Below are 27376 nucleotides of genomic sequence, written 5' to 3' on the forward strand. Positions count from 1 at the left end.
CCTTGACATCATTTTCATGGTTCATTGGTCAATGTTTAGTTTTCTTGGTTAAAATGTTAAGTTTATGTGACAGTTGTGATAAAGCTTTTTTTTTTAGGACTATCAACATAATATCAATGATTAGTAAAGAAGGCGAGACATTTCAGTGTGTGCACTCTTGGTGTTTTTCTTGATAATATAAAATGCAAATTCCCAACAATTATATGATATTTAAAGAATTCCTCTCTGTCTGTTATTTGAAGGAAGGATACTACTGATTTATGTAGTCATTGCTAAACAGAAGAAAACATAATTATTACCTAATTTAACAGTAAGGACATTCATTACAATATATTTTTATTACGGTTTACTTACAGAAACTTACTACAGCTGCTAGGAATAGAGATACAGAAGCCTTAAAATTAAGCCTACAGAATGGTGCAGACATTGATTATCAAGATGTAAGTAAAATAGTCACATTCAAAACTACCTTATTTTAATAAATCATAGAAAAATCATTTGAAGATACAGCATTTTATGGTACATGAACAAAAAAAGACACAAAACTACATGTAACTTAAAATTAAAGCACAGCGAAACAGTGAAAACTACAAGTAACTTCAAAATGTTGAATATTGTACATAAACACACGACAACAATTTACTTTAGAACTTTAATAACAGAAGTATAAAAAATAAAAAACAAGTTGCTTCAGAACATAACAGATTGTACATAAGCAGTATAAAACAAACAAAGTTCTACAAATTACTTCATAACATTACAAATTGTACACCAGCAGTATAAAACACACAACTACAAGTTACTTCAGGGCAGAACAAATTGTACATAATATAATAATATATCTGTATGGAAACTGATATTTATATCATATACTGAATTCGATATTATATCAAAATCTGTTTTTAATTTAACAGTTTTAGTGAGAGAAAAAAAATGCATAAAGGTATTTTTTGTTTTAATAATTGTTTTTGTTTGTTTTGAATAATAGTTGAGAAAGTTCTTACTATGAATATTTACAAGAATATTTTTTACACCAAGGTTTTACAGCGGGTGTAAAACAAATATCACACATGTATGTTATTGCTTCACTTAGACCACATTCCTTAATATATACAAAATTATGTTGTTAATTAGACAGGTTTAATGGACAACAAAAATGTGTAAGAATCATATAAAGTGGGGTCTCATTTTGTTCGTCTCCTCGAACTAAATCAGGAAATGTAACTATTTTTCATATTTCTTTGAAAAAGTTACTTTTTAAAAAATTGATCATTATTCTGAATCATGTTAATCAGACAGATTTAATCATTATATCAACAAATACTTGTTAGAATTATATAAAGTGAGATGTCATTTTACTCAGAGATTTGTAATGAATCCATTGATATAAATATTTTATTCATTTCTTAAAAAAAAAATTAACATGACAGTTGAATAATTATACTGAATCTACACTTAAATCCTGTTGTTAATTAGACAGTTTAACGAACAAATATTTGTAATAATTATATATAGTGGGGTCTCATTTTACTTGTTTTGTTCTACTAAATCCATTGATATAATTATTTTACACATTTTTGAAAAAAAAATAAAATCTTCAGCTATCAGGTTTAATTGAAGTTTTGACATTTCACAACAAAACATGTTTATTAAGTGTTTATATACAATATAAATACAAGTGTGACTGGTCATTTTATTCAGTTTTGACCACTGATTCATGTGATATATATTTAGTTTATATTTATAACACAACAATGTCCAGTTTATCAGACAAGTTTTGATGTCAGTTGTATTATTCCAGGATGAAGGATGGACAGCATTAATGTATGCTGCCATTAGAGGACAGCTGGAGATCTGTAGTCTTCTCATTGATAGAGGATGTAAGATCGACATCACAGATGTATGTTATCTACTTAGTCTGATCACATTACTATTAATCTACACTAAATCATGTTGTAAATTAGACAGGTTTAATAAACAAATATGTTAAAGAATCATATAAAGTGGGGCCTCATTTTGTTTGTTTTGTTCTACTGAATCCATTGATATAATTATTTCACACATTTCTTAAAAAAAATATTTTTTTAAGATATCAGGTTTAATGGAAGTTTTGACATTTCACAACAAAACATGTTTATTAAGTGTTTATATACAATATAAATACAAGTGTGACTGGTCATTTTATTCAGTTTTGACCACTGATTCATGTGATATATATTTAGTTTATATTTATAACACAACATTGTCCAGTTTATCAGACAAGTTTTGATGTCAGTTGTATTATTCCAGGTTAATGGAGGGACAGCATTAATGTTGGCTGCCAGGGGAGGACACCTGGAGGTCTGTAGACTCCTCATTGATACAGGATGTAAGATCGACATCACAGATGTATGTTATCTACTTAGTCTGATCACATTACTATAAATCTACACTAAATCATGTTGTAAATTAGACAGGTTTAATAAACAAATATGTTAAAGAATCATATAAAGTGGGGCCTCATTTTGTTTGTTTTGTTCTACTGAATCCATTGATATAATTATTTCACACATTTCTTAAAAAAAATATTTTTTTAAGATATCAGGTTTAATGGAAGTTTTGACATTTCACAACAAAACATGTTTATTAAGTGTTTATATACAATATAAATACAAGTGTGACTGGTCATTTTATTCAGTTTTGACCACTGATTCATGTGATATATATTTAGTTTATATTTATAACACAACATTGTCCAGTTTATCAGACAAGTTTTGATGTCAGTTGTATTATTCCAGTTTGATGGATGGACAACATTAATGTCTGCAGCCCAGGGAGGACACCTGGAGATCTGCAGACTCCTCATTGATACAGGATGTAAGATCGACATCACAGATGTATGTTATCTACTTAGTCTGATCACATTACTATTAATCTACACTAAATCATGTTGTTAATTAGACAGGTTTAATGAACAAATATTTGTAATAATTATATAAAGTGGGGTCTCATTTTACTCATATTATTGTTCTGAATTAGAAAATATTACTCCTTTTCATGTTTCTTAAAAAAGATATTTTATTAAAATGAATGATTATACTGAATCTACACAAAATCATATTGTTAATTAGACAGTTTAAATGAACAAATATGTGTAAGAATCATATAAAGTTGGGTCTCATTTTACTTGTTTTGTTCTACTGAATCCTTTGATATAATTATTTTACACATTTCTTGAAAAAAATATTTTTTTAAGATATCAGGTTTAATGGAAGTTTTGACATTTCACAACAAAACATGTTTATTTATTGTTTATGTACAATATAAATACAAGTGTGACTGGTCATTTTATTCAGTTTTGACCACTGATTCATGTGATATATATTTTGTTTATATTTATTACACAACATTGTCCAGTTTATCAGACAAGTTTTGATGTCAGTTGTATTATTCCAGGATGATGGAGAGACAGCATTAATGAAGGCTGTCGAGAGAGGACACCTGGAGATCTGTAGATTCCTCATTGATACAGGATGTAAGATCGACATCACAGAAGTATGTTATCTACTTAGTCTGATCACATTACTATTAATCTACACTAAATCATGTTGTTAATTAGACAGGTTTAATGAATAAATATTTGTAAGAATCATATAAAGTGGGGTCTCATTTTGTTTGTTTTGTTCCACTGAATCCATTGATAGAATTATTTTACACATTTCTTGAAAAAAATATTTTTTTAAGATATCAGGTTTAATGGAAGTTTTGACATTTCACAACAAAACATGTTTGTTTGTTGTTTATATACAATATAAATACAAGTGTGACTGGTCATTTTATTTAGTTTTAACCACTGATTCATGTGATATATATTTTGTTTATATTTATATTACACAACATGGTTTAGTTTATCAGACAAGTTTTAATGTCAGTTGTAGGATATGTTGTATATTATTGATATTGATAACAAAGTATTGTACATAATATTTACATGTTATTTGGTTATATTATAGAACAGTGGATACACAGCTTTACATTATGCTGCTATGGAGGGAGATCTACAGATCACAAGATGTCTGGTAGAAAGAGGTACCAGTCCTTTGGTTACAACACATAAGGTAATATTTTATAGTATTTGACCAGTGTCCAACTATTAAGTAATGAATCACTAAAAGGATGTATAAGATATGGTTGGATTCTGTGTAAAGGCTATAGTTAAAAGTCATATGATTATTATTTAAATTGGACTTAAAATATGAAAAAGTTATATAGACTTGAATGGCTAAATTTTACTATAAAACACATAGACTATCATACTGGCTGTAATTAAAGTCAGTGTAAACAAACAACTTGTCAAACAAAACTTACACCAATCCGTTGTCATGACAATTATAACAAAGACTAATTACTAGACAATATTTGTATGTTCAATAAGACAGAAATAAAAATTGTTTAATAATTTTATATTGTGTTGGCACTTTGAAAAAAATGTGAAAGAGATGATCCTATAAAGACTATAATTTTCTTAAAATTCCTGTATTTAAATTGTGTAGTGGGAGAGATACCTATCAACTTTGTAATAATTTATTTATTTCCTTATTTTAACAATATCAGTGATAACACTAAAAACCACAAAATGCTGTAAAATAACAATATAAAGATATAGGAGGGTAGAAATAGGGTATACAAATAGAGGAGGGTGTGGATGGGGTATACAGATTTAGGAGGGTGTGGAGAGGGTATACAGATATAGGAGGGTGTGGTGTGGGTATACAGATATAGGAGGATGTGGAGGGGATATACAGATATAGGAGGGTGAGGAGAGGTATACAGATATAGGAGGGTGTAGATAGGGTATACAGATATAGGAGGATGTGTAGGGGGTATACAGATATAGGAGGGTGTGGAGGGGTATACAGATATAGGAGGGTGTGGAGGGGTATACAGATATAGGAGGGTGTAGATAGGGTATACAGATATAGGAGGATGTGTAAGGGGTATACAGATATAGGAGGGTGTGGAGGGGGCATACAGATATAGGAGGATGTGGAGGGGGTATACATAAATAGGAGGGTGTAGATAGGGTATATAGATATAGGAGGGTGTGGAGGGGGTATACAGATATAGGAGGTTGTGTAGGGGGTACACAGATATAGGAGGGTGTGGAGGGGTATACAGATTAGAAAATCATAAATGGAAGAAGAAAAAAAATGAAAATGGAGAGAAATCAGTAAAAAATTAATGAATAGAAAAGAATTGGGTGCAAAAATATAAAAAAATAGAGAATTATATTGGGGTGTTAAAAATATAAAGAACTGTCAATAATGTGTCCACAAAATTAGAAAAGATAGTTAAAAATGAAGACCCCAAGGTCCTCCACACCCTCATGTAGACATAAGGATGCATTTACCAATGTTCAAACTGCAAAGAAAATTATAGGACAAAAAAAAGTTAAAAGCCTATTTAAAGTCTTTACAAAATTGTGAAAAATAATCTGAATGTCGTCTCATGAGTTACATATATATGGTTAGCATCTGTTAAGATAAAACAAATCACCACTCAGCTGCTACTGGTCTTACTAATTGTAAGATATGTGTTACAGAAGCCTTCTTTGTAGTTATCAGATGAAAGCAATATAAAGATGTATCTGTATTTCAGGGTAAGACTCCTTACGATCTAGCAGCAGCAGAACGAAAGGGGCAGTTTAAAGAAGTGATGGAATACTTACAGGTACATATAGTGATAGATATGGTGTTGAATTACACATGTTTACACTTAGAATGAATCAAGTAGAAAATAAGTGATCAAAGATAAAGAAATACAAAACTAAGAAATCAAATGCCGCAAAACCAAGATACGCCTGGAGAGAAATCTTTAAAAAAATTCTAATGTAATTTATTTGTTATCACCATATTAATTAAGAAATAATTCATGGAAGCCATAGATTGTTGGAAATTTACACATGGCCTGGGCCGTGATATTCGAATTTTATCCTGAGCATTAGCGAGGGATAAAATTAACGAATATCACGGGCCAGGCCATGTGTAAATTTCCAACAATCTATGGCTTCCATGAATTATTTCGATTCTAATAGGGCAAATACGGCCATATAAAAACTGAAGCCAGGGTGGGTATGCTGTGTGTGTGGCTGTTCTTTTTTACTCCCTGTTAGATAAAGTTTAAATATCTTTATATATATGTAGCTTGCGTACATTATTTCGTGAATAACTGCTAGATTTTTTTTTAAAATTCTTTTAAATTCTCAAACCCAACATTTGCCATTTTTGATTTACATGTTTTTCTTGTAAGCTTTCGTCAAATCCAAAGTTGACACTTTATAACTAAGGAGCCGCCATGTTGACTTGCTGAAATGAGTAAATATGCGAATAATGCAATAGAATAGAAAATAAAACAAAACCTACCTCAAAAATCAGTTTTATTACAATATCATACAAATTCCGATGGTTCACGTAACAGAAAACTTTCAACTTTAGCAGTTTCATTTGTATGACGTCATGTTTTGAAATGACTTAAATGCGCCAAAAAGATTAATAGACTTTCGCGGAATTTTATTTAATTTGTATTTTGTTGATTTCTCCGAGCTCTTGTGCATTACTTCTTTTTATTATGCATACGAATAAGAATAAAAGTTATTTTGTCTTTTTTTAATTGCACCTTTTAAAACAATAAAATCGGCTAAGGGTCTGTAAATAGGTTCCAATACATGTAGATTTACGTGGGAAGTATATTGTAACAGCCATTATTATGTATATCTCTGAGTCTGCGCTAAGTATATTTTATCGAGAATTTTATCACAGTGTTGTTTACAAAGCTAAAGAAGCACGTCATATTAGAATTGGACATCATGTATTTGAGGTGCTAAATCCACACTTAACAAGCTTTTAACTTAGCTTAGTTGTCATTTTTCAATTCAGGAAATTATTATTATTTGATTTCTTCAATATTCAACAAAATTAGCAGATGTCTTTTATTTCATATTCTAGAGCGAACAAGACGAGAGCAAGTTTTCTTGATTTTTGATATTTAATTGGTTTTTGTACTTGATTTAAGGATGTACAGCGGCAGGTGGGTGACTGCCAAACACTGTCCGTTCATTAACATGAAAAAGCTTTGACGAAATCATTTCAAATTAAGATATGTTGTTTCCTAAATGAAGGTCAAGTTCAATTTTCACGATTTGAGCTGTTTTCATTGTTGAGTTGTAGACCTTTCAGTAACAAAAGTGATTTTACTATATGAATTTGAGTTATTTCCCTTTGAACAGGAATGTTTTAATTTATAATTAATTTCTATGTCATTTGGTCTCTGTTTATTTTGAGTTATTTCCCTTTGAACAGGAATGTTTTAATTAAAAATTAATTTCTATGTCATTTGGTCTCTTGTTTATTTTGAGTTATTTCCCTTTGAACAGAAATGGTATAATTAATAATTAATTTCTATGTCATTTGGTCACTTGTTTATTTTGAGTTATTTCCCTTTGAACAGGAATGTTTTAATTATAAATATCTCATCAAAAATAGAATTCTTGGGTTTCTTTAATATGCTTATTCTAACAATGTACTTAGATTTTGGATATTGGACCATAATAGGTAAATGTCCAATTTCAAATTTTTCAGTTCTTTGACCACATTCATTTTGTGTCATAAACCTATGCTGTGTCAAATATTCATTTTTAGCTCACCTGGCCCGAAGGGCCAAGTGAGCTTTTCCCTTCACTTTGCGTCCGGCGTCCGTCGTCGTCCGTCGTCGTTGTTAACTTTTACAAAAATCTTCTCCTCTGAAACTACTGGGCCAAATCAAACCAAACTTGGCCACACTCATCATTGGGGTTTCTAGTTTAAAAAATGTGTGGCATGACCCGGTCAACCAACCAAGATGGCCGCCACAGCTAAAAAATAGAACATAGGGGTAAAATGCAGTTTTTGGCTTATAACTCAAAAACCAAAGCATTTAGAGCAAATCTGACACGGGGTAAATATGTTTATCAGGTCAAGATCTATCTGCCCTGAAATTTTCAGATGAATCAGTCAATAGGTTGTTGGGTTGCTGCCCCTGAATTGGTAATTTTGATGAAATTTTGCTGTTTTTGGTTATTATCTTGAATAGTATTATAGATAGAGATAAACTGTAAACAGCAATAATGTTCAGCAAAGTAAGATCTACAAATAAGTCAACATGACCAAAATGGTCAGTTGACCCGTTTAGGAGTTATTTCCCTTTATAGTAAATTTTTAACCATTTTTCGTAAATTAAAGTAATCTTTTACAAAAATCTTCTCCTCTGAAACTACTGAGCCAAATTAATCCAAACTTGGCCACAACCATCTTTGGGGTATCTAGTATAAAAAATGTGTGGCGTGACCTGGTCAACCAACCAAGATGGCCGCCACGGCTAAAAATAGAACATAGGGATAATGCAGTTTTTGGCTTATAACTCAAAAACCAAAACATTTTGAGGAAATCTGACATGGGATAAAAGTGTTTATCAGGTCAAGATCTATCTGCCCTAAAATTTTCAGATGAATCGGTCAATCGGTTGTTGGGTTGCTGCTCCTGAATTGGTGATTTTAAGGAAATTTTGCTGTTTTTGGTTTTTATCTTGAATATTATTATAGATAGAGATAAACTGTAAACAGCAATAATGTTCAACAAAGTAAGATCTACAAATAAGTCAACACGACTGAAATGGTCAGTTGACCCGTTTAGGAGTTATTGCCCTTTATAGTAAATTTTTAACCATTTTTTCGTAAATCTTAGTTATCTTTACAAAAATCTTCTCCTCTGAAACTACTGGGCCAAATTAATCCAAACTTGGCAACAATCATCTTTGGGGTATCTAGTTTAAAAAATGTGTGGCGTGACCAGGTCAACCAACCAAGATGGCCACAAAGGCTAAAAATAGAACATAGGGGTAAAATGCAGTTTTTGGCTTATAACTCAAAAACCAAAGCATTTAGAGCAATCTGACTTGGGGTGAAATTGCTTATCAGATCAATATCTATCTGCCCTGTAATTGTCAGATGAATCTGACAACCTGTTGTTGGGTTGCTGCCCGTGAATCGGAAATTTGAAGGAAATTTTGCTGTTTATGGTTATTATCTTAAATATTTATATTATAGATAAAGATAAACTGTAAACAGCAATAATGTTCAACAAAGTAGGATCTATAAATAAGTCAACATGACCGAAATGGTCGATTGACCCCCTAAGGAGTTATTGTCCTTTATAGTCAATTTTTAATTAACATTTCCACTGATGCTTCTGGGCCAAGTTCATTATAGATAGAGATAATTGTAAGCAGCAAGACTGTTTAGTAAAGTAAGATTTAAAAACACATCACCATCAATAAAACACAATTTTGTCATGAATTCATCTGCTTCCTTTGTTTAATATTCACATATACAAAGGTGAGCGACACAGGCTCTTCAGAGCCTCTAGTTTTATTTTGTATAGAATGCTTAGAAATGGAGATAACTGTATTTTATTTTAACCTTGGCCTACAACTAACTTTGTCCTACTTTAGCAAATATCCTTTTACATAGCTAACTATTATATCACTAGCCTTTTTACACTCAGGTTATGAGTTTAAGTCCCTCACATGGCAGGTCCTTTGACTTCTTAAATTCACGCTAATAATTAGTTTTCCACACTTTTTGTCGTCATGCTTACAGATGTTGATTTGATATTTGGAATACAGTTTTAGGTTTACTAATGACAATTTCGGAGTTTGTTCCGGTCTGAAGTGTTGTGCAGAGTTATGGTCCTTTGGCTTAAACAATAAAGGAAAGTAATCTGTTTTCAGCATTTTTATACGTTCATATTTATAATGCTATGATGTTGTAGGTGTTGTCGTCAGCAGTGTCATCGTCGGAAGACATATTTGGTTTCCAGACAATTAATTTAGTTTAATTGATGTCTCTCTATGAAATTTTACCAGAAGGTTCAATACCACAAAGTTAGGTTGGGATTGATTTTGGGGGTTATGGTACCAACAGTGTAAGGACCAAAAACAAGCATTTTTGTAGTTTCCGGACAATAACTTGTGTTTTAGTGTATGGATCTCTCTAAAATTGTACTACAAGTGTCAATACCACAAAGGGAGGCTTGGATTGAGTTTGGGGGTAATTACTCCTGGGGGGTTCAAAAGTTTCGAGGATTTTTTTTTGCCATTTTTTGGGGGGTTGATATTTTTTTCTTCAAAATTTTTGAAAAGTCAAATTTTTTGGAAAGTTTCAAGACAAAATCTTCAATTGCACAGTATTGTAAAAAAAGCACAGTATTGCGCAATAGCACAGTATTGAGCCACATCACGGTATTACGCAATTGCACATTTTTGCGCAAGCTATTGCGCAACAGCACAGTATTGAGCAACATCACCGTATTGCGCAATTGCACAGTATTGGGCAATATCACAGTATTGCGCATCAGCAAGAAATCTTCAATTGCACAGTATTGTACAATAGCACAGTATTTGGGCAATAGCAAGAAATCTTTTATTGCTCAGTATTGCGCAACAGCACAGTATTGCACAAATGCACAGTATTGGGCAATATCACAGTATTGCGGAATGGCAAGAAATCTTCAATTGCAAAGTATTGCACAATAGCATAGTATTGCACAATAGCACAGCATTGCGCAATAGCAAGAAATCTTCAATTGCACAGTATTGAGCAATAGCAGGAAATCTGCAATTGAAAATAAAGACAAATCTTTTAACCAATTTCAATGGGATTAATTTAAAGTCTTTAATTTTTGGGGTTCTAACCTTGTATTACTATTTTGGATATTGAGCCCCATTTTTAAATTGGTCTACATTGAGGTCAAAAGGGTCCCAAATTAAACTTTGTTTGATTTCATCAAAAACTGAGTTATTGCGGCTGTATGATATGCTAAACCTTATTGTGCATTTAGATTTTGTTTTTTTGGGCCCTGTTTTTCAAATTAGTCCATATTTAGGTTTGAAGGGTCCAAAATTAAACAGAGTTTGATTTCAACTAAAATTGAATCTAACCATGTTGTTAGATTTTGGATATCAGACCATTCTAGATAAATTAAATGTCCCATTTCGAGTTTTTAAGATCTTTGACCACATTTATTTTGTTTCAGAAACTTATATTATATCAAAAATTTGATCACAATCCAAATTCAGACAGTATCAATCTTGAATATTGTGTCCAAACTTGCCCGAACTGTTTAGGGTTCGACCTCCACGGTCGTATCTAGCTACACTCAGCGAAGCATTTTATTATTTTGATATTTGTTATATAGTTTACAACATGACAAGTAAGAAATCAAGTTAGAATTTTGTTCCAGTACAATGAATTTTCAACCGGTATGTATTGTCATTCCATGCTCTCAAAATGCTTGTTTTCATTTTTAGCTCACCAGGCCCAAATGGCCAAGTGAGCTTTTTCTCATCACTTGGCGCCCGGCGTCCGGCGTCCGTCGTCCGTTGTCGTTAACTTTTACAAAAATCTTCTCCTCTGAAACTACTGGGCCAAATTTAACCAAACTTGACCAAAATCATCATTGGGGTATCTAGTTTAAAAAATGTGTGGCGTGACCCGGCCAAGCAACCAAGATGGCCACCAAGGCTAAAAATAGAACATAGGGGTAAAATGTAGATTTTGGCTCATTTTTCTGAAACCAAAGCATTCAGAGCAAATCTGACTGGCATAATATTGTTCATCAGGTCAAGATCTATCTGCCCTGAAATTTTCAGATGAATCGGACATTCCGTTGTTGGGTTGCTGCCCCTGAAATGGTAATTTTAAGGAAATTTCACCGTTTTTGGTTATAATTGTCAATTTTTAACCATTTTTCGTAAATCTTAGTAATCTTTTAGAAAAATCTTCTCCTCTGAAACTACTGGGCCAAATTTAACCAAACTTGGTCATAATCATCATTGGGGTATTTAGTTTAAAAAATGTGTCTGATGACCCGCCCAAACAACCAAATTGGCCGCCATGGCTAAAAATAGAACATAGGGGTAAAATGCAGTTTTTGGCTAATAACTCAAAACCCAAAGCATTTAGAGCAAATCTGACATGGGGTAAAATTGTTTATCAGTTCAAGATCTATCTGCTCTGAAATTTTCAGATGAATCGGACAACCCGTTGTTGGGTTGCTGGCCCTGAATTAGTAATTTTAAGGAAATTTTGCTCTTTTTTGTTATTATCTTGAATATTATTATAGATAGAGATAAACTATAAACAGCAATAATGTTCAGCAAAGTAAGATTTACAAATAAGTCAACATGACTGAAATGGTCAGTTGACCCCTTTAGGAGTTATTGCCCTTTATAGTCAATTTTTAACCATTTTTCGTAAATCTTAGTAATCTTTTAGAAAAATCTTCTCCTCTGAAACTACTTGGCCAAATTAATCCAAACTTGGCCACAATCATCTTTGGGTTAGTAGTTTGAAAAATGTGTCCGGTGACCCGGCCAACCAACCAAATTGGCCGTTATGGCTAAAAATAGAACATGGGGTAAAATGCAGTTTTTGGCTTATAACTCAAAACCCAAAGCATTTAGAGCAAATCTGACATGGGGTTAAATTGTTTATCAGGTCAACATTTATCTGCTCTGAAATTTTTAGATGAATCGGACAACCCGTTGTTGGTAACAACAATATTATGCCAGTCAGATTTGCTGAATTGTTAGTTTTAAGGAAATTTTGCTGTTTTTGGTCATTATCTTGAATATTATTATTGATAGAGATAAACTGTAAACAACAATAATGTTCAGCAAAGTAAGATTTACAAATAAACCAACATGACCGAAATGGTCAATTGACCCCTTGGGAGTTATTGTTCTTTATAGTCAATTTTTAACAATTTTCATAAAATTTCTAAATTTTTACTAACATTTTCCACTGAAACTAATGGCCCAAGTTCATTATAGATAGAGATAATTTTAAGCAGCAAGAATGTTCAGTAAAGTAAGATGTACAAACACATCACCATCACATAAACACAATTTTGTCATGAATCCATCTGCTTCCTTTAATATTCACATAGACCAAGGTGAGCGATACAGGCTCTTTAATCAGAAATGCAAGATTTATAAAATTGCCAATACAACCTAAACAACTGGATGACTTCTAAGAGAATTATAGCCTCATACCTGTCAACCTGTGACGATGAAAATGCAGGTCATGACCTGCATTGAAGAATCAAATCTCAGGTCATAACGCGTACGAACTTTTTTGAGCTGAATTTCAGTATTTATGGTACATTTTCTTGTAAAGTATATCAAAGACACCACAACATCAATGCATGTTCACTTGGTTAAGTCATTTTAAATCCTATTAATTATTACTTCATTGCACTTTTAGAGATTTTTATAATTCTGTGTAACAGTCTTATGTTCTTTACCATTTGTATTCATCCAAATAAAGAATTAAAATTGTTCAAAAGTGATTTTTAAATGTTTGAAATTGCTGGCTAAGAGCCTTTAAACTTATCAATATTTTTTAAAGAAGGAAATTAGACTGTGATAAAATATAGTTAAAGAAGGTATAAATGTAAAAAATAATTTTCAACTTTTTTTTTTCAAATTGTATTAAGGTATATAAATAATAAAAATTTAGTTTTCAATATGTATTTGAATTTTATATTTATAAATGATTTAATCTTTTTCACCCATAAAACGTAAATATAAGGAATAATTTTGAATGGTGACAAATAAGGGGAAGTAACTCTAGACGTCTATTTGAAATATGTTTACAATTTATTTACGACCTAAAGCTAAGGTAATTGGTGTTAATTAACAGTTTGTTTGACACCAAAGCTGTCAAGTGAAGCCATACACTTAATGGGTCACTTAATTTGACAGTTTGTATAGCTAAATGAACTTCCTGTTCATGGAAGAATTACGAATTTGCCGGTATTTCAAAGGAATATTACTTAAGAAATCAATCTCAAAGCTAAGAAAAACGGGTGAAATCGGGTCATTTTCAGAATTCCCGGGTTATTTGAATGACCCGGCGGGTGTCCCGGGTGATCTCTCATAATTGTGAAAATCTCGGGTCACACCCGCAGAATACGGGTCAGTTGACAGGTATGAGCCTTAAACGACAAAATATGACTGTCATATAGTTAATAAGAGAACATGAGGGTAAAATGCATTAATTGTCTTAATCCTTGAAACCACAATAGGTGGAGAAAATCTGTCGGGGGCAAAATGCTGATGGTCAAGATCTACCTACCTCCTATTTTCACCAAATAATCTTGTTGATTATTCTTCCAACATTGAGCTTGTGAGGTGCGTTTGACTCCAATCTTAATTGACCTGCCGAAGGTCATGGTTTGCTAAAGGTACTCATGCATCCTCCACCAATAAAAACTGATTTTCACAATATAGCCAATGACTGAAATTAGCATTAAACACCAGCAATTACTCAATCATTGAATTAAGTAATCAATCCAATTTAGTGTTAGCAAAAATGCCAAGGTGAACGATACAAGTTTTTTTTAGCCTCTTGTTTGTTTTTCATTTCTGCTTTTTATCTTTAAAACCATAAAACTTGGTCAAGGCAAAATAATCAGTAAGAAAGGCACTGGTCCATAGTTTCCATTAAACACAAATATTCTTGCTGCATTGTATAATTTTTTGGGGAACAGATAAACCAGGTTTAATCCACCATTTTCTACATAAGAAAATGCCAGTACCAACATGACCAAGTCAGGAATATGACAGTCGTTATCCATTCGTTCGATGTGTTTGAGCTTTTGATTTTGCCATTTACTTATATTAGGGACTTTCGGCTTAGAATTTCCATCGGAGTTCGATAATTTTGTTATTTTACTTTTTATATCCCTACAAGGGGATTTTCCAAATTAAAAAAAAACCTGTTCCCTTTAAACTATATATATCTCTCTTTTACTCTGAGCCACACATTATCCTGAAAATATAAAAATGTGTTGGATATATTTTATGTAATGTGGAACATTGGTATTACATATATATTGGTATTATGTATTATATATTATTTTTTGGGGGGTTTATATCTTAAAATTTTAATAGTTCTTCAAGGGACATGAGTGAAGATGTATTCACAGTGCATATTACTTATATTTTAGACTGTCATGTCAGAGAAATCTCCAGGTGTGACTGCTGGTCAAGGGATAGAAGGTAATTTTCTTTAACTTATTTTATTATTATATATATATTATTCATCACTATAATAGATACAGAGCTCCAGATAAACATTTACTAATTAGGTTTTTTACTCCTCATTTTGTATTTAATCTCAAGTGAAAAAGTTTTTTCTTTTGCATCATCAGTTCAAGTTCACCCATCAGGCAAAGATTGAACTGGGTTTTTTCACTCCAATATTCCTGATTGTATTGGTTTTTTTTCATCATGGTTTTAAAATTGAGACATTAATTTACTCTGTTTGGGTAAAATTGATTCATTGTCATGTTTATTATGCATCAATATTATCATGATTATAGTCTGGTAATGTGTTAAAATAATTTAACATCGATTCATGGACAGTTTTATTTTTACCCAAGTTAGTGACATAAACCAAAATATTGTCCATGTAAACAGCAAAACAGTCACTATAAATATATAATCAATGTCATTTCACACAGAGTTATTGCTTTCTCTATGAGTGAATTGATAATCCAGGTGACATTTCTCTATAATCCTCAAAATATGTGTCAGTTTTGAGATAATTTAATAAACTAAGTCTTTGGCACAAGATGTGCTTTTTCTACTTTTTCTATTCCTTGTTATAAAAAGAAATTTTATGAACTGGTGTCGATTGTTTTTCGGGATACAAAATTTTAGTAAGGGACAAATGATTCAAAGATTCCGACAAGGAGCCAGTTCTGCCATTTGTGATTTCTCAACCCTTATCGCTTCACTAACAAATTATGTTAACGTAAGTGGGCGAGAATGCCGGAGTAGTTAAGATTGCTTTTTCATTGGTGCTTTATTTTAAGAACGACAGTAGATTTCTTTAATTTACAAAAATAGATTTATTAATTACGCAAAACTAATTCATTATTTAGGGTAAATGACGCACTTGACAGCAACTAATAGGGTTGGGAATGCATAGTTTTAATAAATAATTGGGTTTCCCTTTGAATGAATTGGGTTTTTAAACGCTAAGCAGGACAATTGAATTGGGTTTTCTATTGTTTTAATTTCGAATGAGGATGCTATAGTACATAGACATGTTTCTCAGAATGTTTGTTCTAATTTATTTGCCTGTCATAGTCGATATGTTATATGGTACATCCTTGTCCGTCTTTCTGCTCGCCCATATGCCTCCCTGTCTGTCTGGAGAATGCTGTAATAAAATGTAATGAAATATTTATGCAATATTTGATTCCTTGGAATAAATCTTTACTTTGATTTTCAAAAATGTGTTTGTCTGTTGTTCCATAGTTACTGTACGTCAGATGTATGTCAGATTTTCTCATGTTGTGCACTTACTCAAGTACACTTGGTTTGATTTATTTGAGACTAGTCTAGGGATTGATAAAAGTAGGCTCCCTTGTTATCATTTAATTGTTTTCCTCTTTTACTGTAAGCAATTATGACCTGATTTGATCTTGCATGAGTAACACCACCAATGCCACATGTGTAGCAGGGGATGGAAGACCTTCATGCTTCGAAGCTTAAATACAGATGATGCTTTATGTTACAAAATTTCTGTCAGCCATATGGACATTGTCCTTGACCTCATTTTATTGGTCCAGCCAGTGCTGAAAAAACTGTTTAACACATGAATTTATGGCGTGTGATTAGTAATATGGAAAAAAAACTTGGTCGAGCCTGTGACTTCTGTCGCAGAAAGCTTGACATGGGGATAGTGATCTGGCGGCAGCGTTAGCTAACTTCTTAAAAGCCTTTTATTTTAGAAGGTGGAAGAACTGGATGCTTAATACTTTGTATATGGATGCCTTATGTAGTTACGAAGTATCCGTCTGTCATATGTCCATTGTCCCTGACCTCATTTTCATGGTTCAGTGACTTCTTGAAAAAAGTTAATATTTGTTGTAATGTTAATTTCTTTTTTATTATGAGTAATAGGATAACTATATTTTGTATATGCGTACCTTGCAAGGTCCTCATGCCCGCCAGACAGTTTTCATTTGACCTTGACCTCATTTTTTCATGGATCAGTGAACAAGGTTAAGTTTTCATGATCATGTCCATATATATGTACTTGTACTATGAGCAATAGGTCTATTATATTTGGTATATTTTGATTGTAAGGTGTATATATCCAACTGGCAGGTGTGATTTGACCTTGACCTCATTTTCATGTTTCAGTGGTCAAAGTTAAGTTTTTGAGTTTTGGTCTTTTTTTCTTATACTATATGCAAAAGGTCAACTATATATGGTGTATGGACATATTTTATGATGTACACGTCAGTATGGCAGGTTTTATTTGACCCTGACCTCATTTTCATGGTTCATTGGTCAATGTTTAGTTTCCATGGTCAAGTTTGTTTCTTAGATACTATAAGCAATAGGTCAACTATATTTAATGCATATATTGGATTGATTGTAAAGTGTACATGTCTTTCTGGCATGGTTCATCTGTCCTTATTTTCTTGGTTCATTGGTCAATGTTTAGTTTGCGTCTGGCGTAAATACAAAATTTGAATCCTGGTATCTATGGTGAGTTTATTTAAAAGATGTCGATGACAATTCATCTGTGCATTTAGGAAAACAACTATAGGAAAATATCAAAAAATTATGAAATATATTAGGCATAGTAATTTTACAAATACTATCATGAATTGCCCAACATTTTCACTGTAAAATGGGAAAACCATTTTAAAATTGTGGTAACTTCGAGACCCATAAAAATACATGTTGGATAACTTTACAGTAAATTACTTATGAAAAGGACAAAATAGGCAAAGTCACAATGAAGCCTTTAACAAAAATCCTCACCTGACTGTAGGCTTGAAAGGGCCCTCAATTATTGTTTAATCATCTAATTTTGCTAAAAACTAAATATTTAATATTTACAAACAATGAAAAAGGTGCATAATAGAAAATACTTGATTATAATAAATTGTGTAAAATAGTATTTTTCTTCATCATGTTCATTAACATAATTTTATATCTTTGACTTTGTAGATGAAGTCCCAAATGAAATAAAATTAATGACTGACAAAAGATCTGTCGAACTGTACCTTAAATTACTTGAATCAGGCTCTGAGAAAAAGAGAGACATACGTTTAGTAGTAGTTGGAAAGAAAGGGGCAGGAAAGACTTCATTGATTAAAAGATTGTTTGGTGAAGATAATACAGATGTTACCAGTACAAATGGAATAGAAATTCATAAAATTAAATGCAAAGCAATGTCTGATGATGGAATATGGAATAAATTTGATGGTATGATGCTTAAAGTTAAAACAAATATAACAAAAGTTTTGAAACTATGAATCAATCAACTCCAACATACTTCAATTTACGATCAGATTTGTATTGACAAAATGTAACTTTAAATGTGGACACCTGTGGATGCAATTGAAAACAACAAGCCTTTGCAAGTCTTATGTCAGGTGAAGGTCTTATTGTACCTCCTCAGACAGAAGGATGCTTTCCGGTGGCAGTGGCCACATCGTCTCTTTTATAAAGCTTCATATTTCAAAAGATTAAGGAGCTGGTTTGTTATTATCTGGTTCACTGATGCCTAATCATCTGAGGTTTCAGTCTGGAATATATATGTTGTTTTAGGCTCTGAAGTTTCCTTTCTCGGGTACTTAAGGTACCAGGTCATCTTCTCTTTGGTAGGGTTCAACTGAGCTTAACCTCCTTTTCATGGTTCTTTGGGTCACATAATTTTCCATGATTAGATCTATTCTTAGATAATATAAGTAATGAGTAAACTATATTTGGTGTATAGAACAATTGCAAGGTGTACATGTCCATCTGAATGGGTTTATATGATTGACACATAATTTTCATGGATAACTTACTGTGCGAAGCTTATTTTATATCTGTATTATGACATTAACCCTAGTGATGACTGAGGTATATGTCACCGAGGACCGGTGTGGCATGCTTTTTTGCTAGCGGGGAATAACTATGCATGCTCAGCCTTGACCCAAGGGACAGAGGGTCAGTCTTTTAATAGACTTATGACCGACAAGTTGCAGAGATGGGTTTGATTACTTTCAATGTAATTGATTAAATTACAATTACCTTGTCAATTGTACAATTAAATTAAATTAATGATTACATCATTTCTCAAAGTACAGGGGCGGATGCAGGAATTTTCGAAAGGGGGGTGCTAACCCAGGGCAAAGGGGGGGGGGTGCAAAACATATGTCCCGATACAAATGCATTGATTGGCAAAAATAAAGGGGGGTGCGCACCCCCGTAACCCCCCCTCTGGATCCGCCACTGAAGTAACTGATTAAATTAATGATTACATTGGCAAGAAATCATGATTACATCTGATGACAATGAATTTCAAAATAACCAATTTGAATGATGTAAATAAATAAAAGTTTATACAACTGTAGAACTTTTTGAGAAAGGATTGTATTTTATGTTAGCAAATAATAACTTCAAACTCCATCAATTTAATAAACAACAAAGATTTACAACATATATACATGAACAGTGTGTCACTGGTAATGACCCATTACACTTTATCATCATTTATCTCCGAATTATTTTGACTTCAATTGAATAAAGGTTTATATAGAGGTTTGGTATTTTTCTTCTGACATGTTTCAGACTTTATTTGTATTTCAGGGTACAGTCTCCGGAAATTAACATATGGATGAAATAAAGTAACCAGTTAAAAACATATATGTAAAATTGTAATAGAATTGTTTAAAAAATCCTAAACGTAATATAAGTATTAAAAATCATTGCATTTTACATGTCATATATATACCAAAATTTGTTTATTTTAAACAAAAGATATTTGTTACATTTTTTTTTTGGTGTTAATTGTTAAATTGGTTTAGTCACGTTTCTCCAACATTTGATAATTAGACTAAAACAACATAAGTAATTAGGGGGTCCTCGTAAGGACTGGCATCTTGATATTTACCTGTAATTTACCGATATCAGTTCTTAAGTAAGATATTGTAAAATGAGATATTATTAGAAGGTATGATTAAAACATGAACAAACAATTTTTTTTTTACATAATTGGTTTTTCATATATTTTTGGTCGACTGTTACGTAATTATTTGTATCCGTATTGAACTGAGACTACTATTACAAATATATCAAGTTATTCAACAAAACATGTCAATGAATAAACAAGGAAAAATCAAATCAAACTGAAAATTCCCAAAAAAAATATCAAGAAGTAATCTCAAAATTATTTTTTAATGAATTTTATTGAAAATAACATGAACAATCGAAATAATCACTGACAGTACCTCATTTTAGAAATTTATTTCTTGATAAATTCTTATGAAATTTTGTAGATGTTCAAATCTAAAACATTGCACAACAACAAAGTTTTAATTACGTAGAAAGTCCCGAAAACTGTTGTTTTCTAGTGTGAAGAACCATGATATATCTACCTAAGCAGATGGAAGAGTCAGTAGTATATCCGTCCACTTTTCACGAAAAAGGGAGAATACAAATTGGGTACATCACATCATGAACTATAGTGTGTTTAACTGTGGGATAGTTTTTCATTGGCAATCACACCACATCTCCTTATTTTCATATTGGTGAATTGTGAGCTACAAGTATTCTCGATTTGTCACTTAAGCTTTGGACAATTAATGCAAGTTGACCCGGGTATAGTTCCAGAGTATGTCTCTTGGTATAGTGATTCCTATTTTCATAAGAATAAAGGTTTCAAAGAAGATCCCTGCAAACCATAGAGGTGTTACATTAAACTCTTGTAAACTCTTGAAAATTATGAAATACTAATTGTATCAAATGTATTTGTGTTAAGTCTGTCCTGTCTCGCTAATTATGATCTTATGTTTGAAATTTAAAAATAATAATATCCTCTTGTATACCTGTATGTGTCTGAGGTTATAAATAAAATCTTGAATCTTGAAACTTTTATATTAGCTTAATAATTCAAGTTATTATAAATTCTTAATAGCTCTCAGTGTATAAAATGGTTTATTATTCAAGATCGCAACATTGTTATCAATAATGCATTACAATGGAAAATAGAGATAAAAAATATGAAAACAAAGTAAAATAAAAAATGTACATCACTATGCTAGATTATATCGACGTTTAAATCTTGGGTGGCTACTTAAAAAAAATATGAAAAATCAATTTTTGTAAAAAAAAAGAATTTTATTTTGTGTATGTTTTAATATATTATATCTTTTAAAAAATACCGCTTTTAGACAATATTTTAGTTAAAAACAGATGAATTATAGGTAAATATCAAGATGCCAGTCCTTAAGAGGACCCCCGAATCCCTAATGTTGTTTTAGTCTAATTATCAAATGTTGGAGAAACGTGACCACACCTCTTCCACCGATACATTTTCAAACATCTTATCTTTTATTATATAAATTGCCCTACAGGTTGCACTTTGTAAATACAGCCGTTTCTCAAACCACGCCTCTTTTGGGGAGATTTAGAATATTCATAGAAAATTAATTTTGTTTACATACTGGTTTCCAGTTCTGATCTGTAGGTTGCATCTCATAGAGACATAACTTTGGAAAGTTACCAGAAAATATACATGTGAATATTGAAATCTATGGTAAACCTACAGTCGAGGTAGGGATAGTTAAGAAATTTAGTGTTAGTTTAAACTCTTAGAATTTCGGGGAATATAAACGTCGAAAAATAAGCCACACAGCCCTATATTTTGACCTTTGAAAAAATAGTAGTGCATATGAACTTTCCATTCTAGGAATTGATTTTTTTCGAAACTTCATAGTAAAAGTGGTACAGTTTTAGCCGTAAAAGGAGTTCCTATGGGAAAATGCATTGTCAATATTAACAGAAATGCAACCTGTATACAGCTACACACAATTGGTAATTGCAATACAAACAGATCTTAATTAGCCATTTCAAGGTGACAATAATCACAATATTAACAAATGATCAGATGATTAATATAATCCAGAAGTTAAAGAAAAGTATAACTTGAATATAAGTCAATATCAAATATATACATCTTTAAATTGTGAATATATGTACAATACCTTTTAATTAGGCTGATGATGACTTTCAATACTGTAACAGTTTATTTTTACTGAAGTAAATGAATCAATTAAGTTGAACTTATAACATGCTTAAAGTAAACCAAACTATTTTAACAAGTTAAATATTCATTGAATATGAACAAAACAGTTCATTTAAGACATGACATATTGACCATATAACACAATTTTAGATTTTTTCCCCTTGTAATCAGAATCTAATCAAAAAGTAATCAGGATTACAAGGTATTTTGAAAAGTAACTGATTAAATTAAATTACATGTAATAAGATTTTTGGATGATTAACGATTACAATGATTACAATTACAGCTGATAAATGATTACAATTACAATTACCCTAAGTCTGACAAGAGGCAAAGTTAATACGTTTAACAATTTAATAAATAACAATATATGCCAAAGATAAATCCAAATAATTAAAAAAATGCACTATAGAATTTAAAGTCACTGCTCTTATGAATTGTCTCATCACTTTGATGAATTGTCAGCTGGAATTGTTCGAAATGCACTTTTAGAAGAAATTGTCCAAATAGTAATATTCCTAAGATAAAACTGTGACTGTGACTTAGTTGTTGTATAATTAAATTTGAGTCTGTTCCAGTTGTTGGGTCTGAAACCACATCCTTGGTAGCTAATGAATATCTGAGTTGCCGTGCCGGTTGGATACTGTTTGGTAACAGTTGTGAAGCTGACTTCTTTTCACCTACTTGGCTTGTAGGTACTCTGTTCCTGGAACTCACTTACTGTCGTTACTTGATGGTCACCTAAGTGACTATGATGTTTCTGTCCCTACATGCTGACTCTCTATTGACTTTTTCTCTACTGCTCTTTCAAAATTTCTGCGAACTATTTATGATGAAAACTGAAAAGAACTCAAGGTGAGATGAAGATTTCAAATTAATCCGAGTAATAATGATTTTAGCCCAGCCCAGTAGTCAGCACTCCGGTGTTGACATGAATATCAATAATGTGGTCATTTCTATAAATTTCCTCTTTACCAAATTTTGAATTTTTCGAAAAAACTAAGGATTTTCTTATCCAAGGCATAGATTAACTTAGCCGTATTTGTCACAACTTTTTGGAATTTTGGATCCTCAATGCTCTTCAACTTTGTACTTGTTTGGCTTTATAAATATTTTTGAAATGATCGTCACTGATGAGTCTTATGTAGACGAAACGCCCGTCTGGCGTACTAAATTATAATCCTGGTACCTTTGAAAACTATTATATACAAAGTGCCAAATGAAAAACATGAATTGTAAAATTAAGATCAATTGCAATTAGAGGATTAAACTCTAATTATCACATGACATCTGTCTGCATTATTTACAAGTTTTACAATTACTATGGAAAAGAGAATTACTCAAAGACATGAAAAATAAACTTAATTCCTGAATAAAGCAAACTTTTGATAATAAACCAATAATTCTAAAACTATCTAACATATAGAAAAATAGATATGAAATACTGAAAAATACTATAAAATATGTTTAATGCACTTGGAAGGAAAATGCACCCATGTCATCTCTAAAATTTGTCTACATCTGACCGGCATTGAAACCCGTGCCAAAGTGGGGTGTCCGTTTGGCTATGTTGGATGAATAAATTTGCAGCCTGACCGGTCAGAATGGTGACGTTAATTCCAATGTTTCTTGTAGAGATAATTCATAGCTCTCTGCACATTAACTTGGAAGCTAAAATTTCTTGTTAATTTGTTATCGTCCTGAACATGCATGACATATTTACCACTGAATGTTAAGCAAACAACAATCGTAACATATCAGTTACACAGGCTAGACATTTTTAGTTCATCTGTCCCTAACCTTGACCCTTATAAATAGTTTGTAAAACTTCAATTTTTCTGTCAGACACAGGCTAGACATTTCAGTGTATGCAATCTTTTCAGTTCATCTGTCCCTTACCTAAACCCCTATACATAGTTTGTGAAACTGAATTTCTTTCTGTCAGACACAGGCCTGACAGAAAGAAAACTTTTGCTGATCCTCCCAGAAATTTGGTGGATCTTCATTTTTAGCTCACCTGGCCCGAAGGGCCAAGTGAGCTTTTCCCATCACTTTGCGTCCGTCGTCCGTCGTCCGTCGTCCGTCGTCGTTGTTAACTTTTACAAAAATCTTCTCCTCTGAAACTACTCGGCCAAATTGAACCAAACTTGGCCACAATCATCATTGGGGTATCTAGTTTAAAAAATGTGTGGCGTGACCCGGTCAACCAACCAAGATGGCCGCCACGGCTAAAAATAGAACATAGGGGTAAAGTGCAGTTTTTGGCTAATAACTCAAAAACCAAAGCATTTAGAGGAAATCTGACATGGGGTAAAAATGTTTATCAGGTCAAGATCTATCTGCCCTGAAATTTTCAGATGAATCGGTCAACCCGTTGTTGGGTTGCTGCCCCTGAATTGGTAATTTTGTGGAAATTTTGCAGTTTTTGGTTATTATCTTGAATATTATTATAGATAGAGATAAACTGTAAACAGCAATAATGTTTAGTAAAGTAGGATTTACTAATAAGTCAACATGACCGAAATGGTCAGTTGACCCGTTTAGGAGTTATTGCCCTTTATAGTCAATTTTTAACCATTTTTCATAAATCTTAGTTATCTTTTACAAAAATCTTCTCCTCTGAAACTACTGGGCCAAATTGAACCAAACTTGGCCACAATCATCATTGGGGTATCTAGTTTAAAAAATGTGTGGCGTGACCCGGTCAACCAACCAAGATGGCCACCACGGCTAAAAATAGAACATAGGGGTAAACTGCAGTTTTTGGCTATAGATAGAGATAAACTGTAAACAGCAATAATGTTTAGTAAAGTAGGATTTACAAATAAGTCAATATGACCGAAATGGTCAGTTGACCCGTTTAGGAGTTATTGCCCTTTATAGTCAATTTTTAACCATTTTTCGTAAATCTTAGTTATCTTTTACAAAAATCTTCTCCTCTGAAACTACTGGGCCAAATTGAACCAAACTTGGCCACAATCATCATTGGGGTATCTAGTTTAAAAAATGTGTGGCGTGACCCGGTCAACCAACCAAGATGGCCGCCATGGCTAAAAATAGAACATAGGGGTAAAGTGCAGTTTTTGGCTTATAACTCAAAAACCAAAGCATTTAGAGGAAATCTGACATGGGGTAAAAATGTTTATCAGGTCAAGATCTATCTGCCCTGAAATTTTCAGATGAATCGGTCAACCCGTTGTTGGGTTGCTGCCCCTGAATTGGTAATTTTGTGGAAATTTTGCAGTTTTTGGTTATTATCTTGAATATTATTATAGATAGAGATAAACTGTAAACAGCAATAATGTTTAGTAAAGTAGGATTTACTAATAAGTCAACATGACCGAAATGGTCAGTTGACCCGTTTAGGAGTTATTGCCCTTTATAGTCAATTTTTAACCATTTTTCATAAATCTTAGTTATCTTTTACAAAAATCTTCTCCTCTGAAACTACTGGGCCAAATTGAACCAAACTTGGCCACAATCATCATTGGGGTATCTAGTTTAAAAAATGTGTGGCGTGACCCGGTCAACCAACCAAGATGGCCACCACGGCTAAAAATAGAACATAGGGGTAAACTGCAGTTTTTGGCTTATAACTCAAAAACCAAAGCATTTAGAGGAAATCTGACATGGGGTAAAAATGTTTATCAGGTCAAGATCTATCTGCCCTGAAATTTTCAGATGAATCGGTCAACCCGTTGTTGGGTTGCTGCCCCTGAATTGGTAATTTTGTGGAAATTTTGCAGTTTTTGGTTATTATCTTGAATATTATTATAGATAGAGATAAACTGTAAACAGCAATAATGTTTAGTAAAGTAGGATTTACTAATAAGTCAACATGACCGAAATGGTCAGTTGACCCGTTTAGGAGTTATTGCCCTTTATAGTCAATTTTTAACCATTTTTCGTAAATCTTAGTTATCTTTTACAAAAATCTTCTCCTCTGAAACTACTGGGCAAAATTGAACCAAACTTGGCCACAATCATCATTGGGGTATCTAGTTTAAAAAATGTGTGGCGTGACCCGGTCAACCAACCAAGATGGCCGCCACGGCTAAAAATAGAACATAGGGGTAAAGTGCAGTTTTTGGCTTATTACTCAAAAACCAAAGCATTTAGAGGAAATCTGACATGGGGCAAAAATGTTTATCAGGTCAAGATCTATCTGCCCTGAAATTTTCAGATGAATCGGTCAACCCGTTGTTGGGTTGCTGCCCCTGAATTGGTAATTTTGTGGAAATTTTGCAGTTTTTGGTTATTATCTTGAATATTATTATAGATAGAGATAAACTGTAAACAGCAATAATGTTTAGTAAAGTAGGATTTACTAATAAGTCAACATGACCGAAATGGTCAGTTGACCCGTTTAGGAGTTATTGCCCTTTATAGTCAATTTTTAACCATTTTTCGTAAATCTTAGTTATCTTTTACAAAAATCTTCTCCTCTGAAACTACTGGGCCAAATTGAACCAAACTTGGCCACAATCATCATTGGGGTATCTAGTTTAAAAAATGTGTGGCGTGACCCGGTCATCCAACCAAGATGGCCGCCACGGCAAAAAATAGAACATAGGGGTAAAATGCAGTTTTTGGCTTATAACTCAAAAACCAAAGCATTTAGAGGAAATCTGACATGGGGGTAAAAATGTTTATCAGGTCAAGATCTATCTGCCCTGAAATTTTCAGATGAATCGGTCAACCCGTTGTTGGGTTGCTGCCCCTGAATTGGTAATTTTGTGGAAATTTTGCAGTTGTTGGTTATTATCTTGAATATTATTATAGATAGAGATAAACTGTAAACAGCAATAATGTTTAGTAAAGTAGGATTTACTAATAAGTCAACATGACCGAAATGGTCAGTTGACCCGTTTAGGAGTTATTGCCCTTTATAGTCAATTTTTAACCATTTTTCATAAATCTTAGTTATCTTTTACAAAAATCTTCTCCTCTGAAACTACTGGGCCAAATTGAACCAAACTTGGCCACAATCATCATTGGGGTATCTAGTTTAAAAAATGTGTGGCGTGACCCGGTCAACCAACCAAGATGGCCGCCACGGCTAAAAATAGAACATAGGGGTAAAGTGCAGTTTTTGGCTTATAACTCAAAAACCAAAGCATTTAGAGGAAATCTGACATGGGGTAAAAATGTTTATCAGGTCAAGATCTATCTGCCCTGAAATTTTCAGATGAATCGGTC

General features: G+C 32.5%; 1 protein-coding gene across 1 annotated transcript in view; it reads left to right on the forward strand.

The window, feature by feature from the left end:
- The window catches only part of LOC134691488 (uncharacterized), a 277122-nt gene that overhangs the window by 226909 nt on the left and 22837 nt on the right, over positions 1-27376 (forward strand). The window contains exons 2-5 of the mRNA XM_063552032.1: positions 3993-4097; positions 5638-5709; positions 15084-15135; positions 18112-18369. Coding sequence (XP_063408102.1) covers positions 3993-4097; positions 5638-5709; positions 15084-15135; positions 18112-18369 — 487 coding nt within the window. The remainder of the gene's footprint in view (positions 1-3992; positions 4098-5637; positions 5710-15083; positions 15136-18111; positions 18370-27376) is intronic.

This window comes from Mytilus trossulus, chromosome 11, assembly GCF_036588685.1.
Source record: "Mytilus trossulus isolate FHL-02 chromosome 11, PNRI_Mtr1.1.1.hap1, whole genome shotgun sequence".
Lineage (NCBI taxonomy): Eukaryota > Metazoa > Mollusca > Bivalvia > Mytilida > Mytilidae > Mytilus > Mytilus trossulus.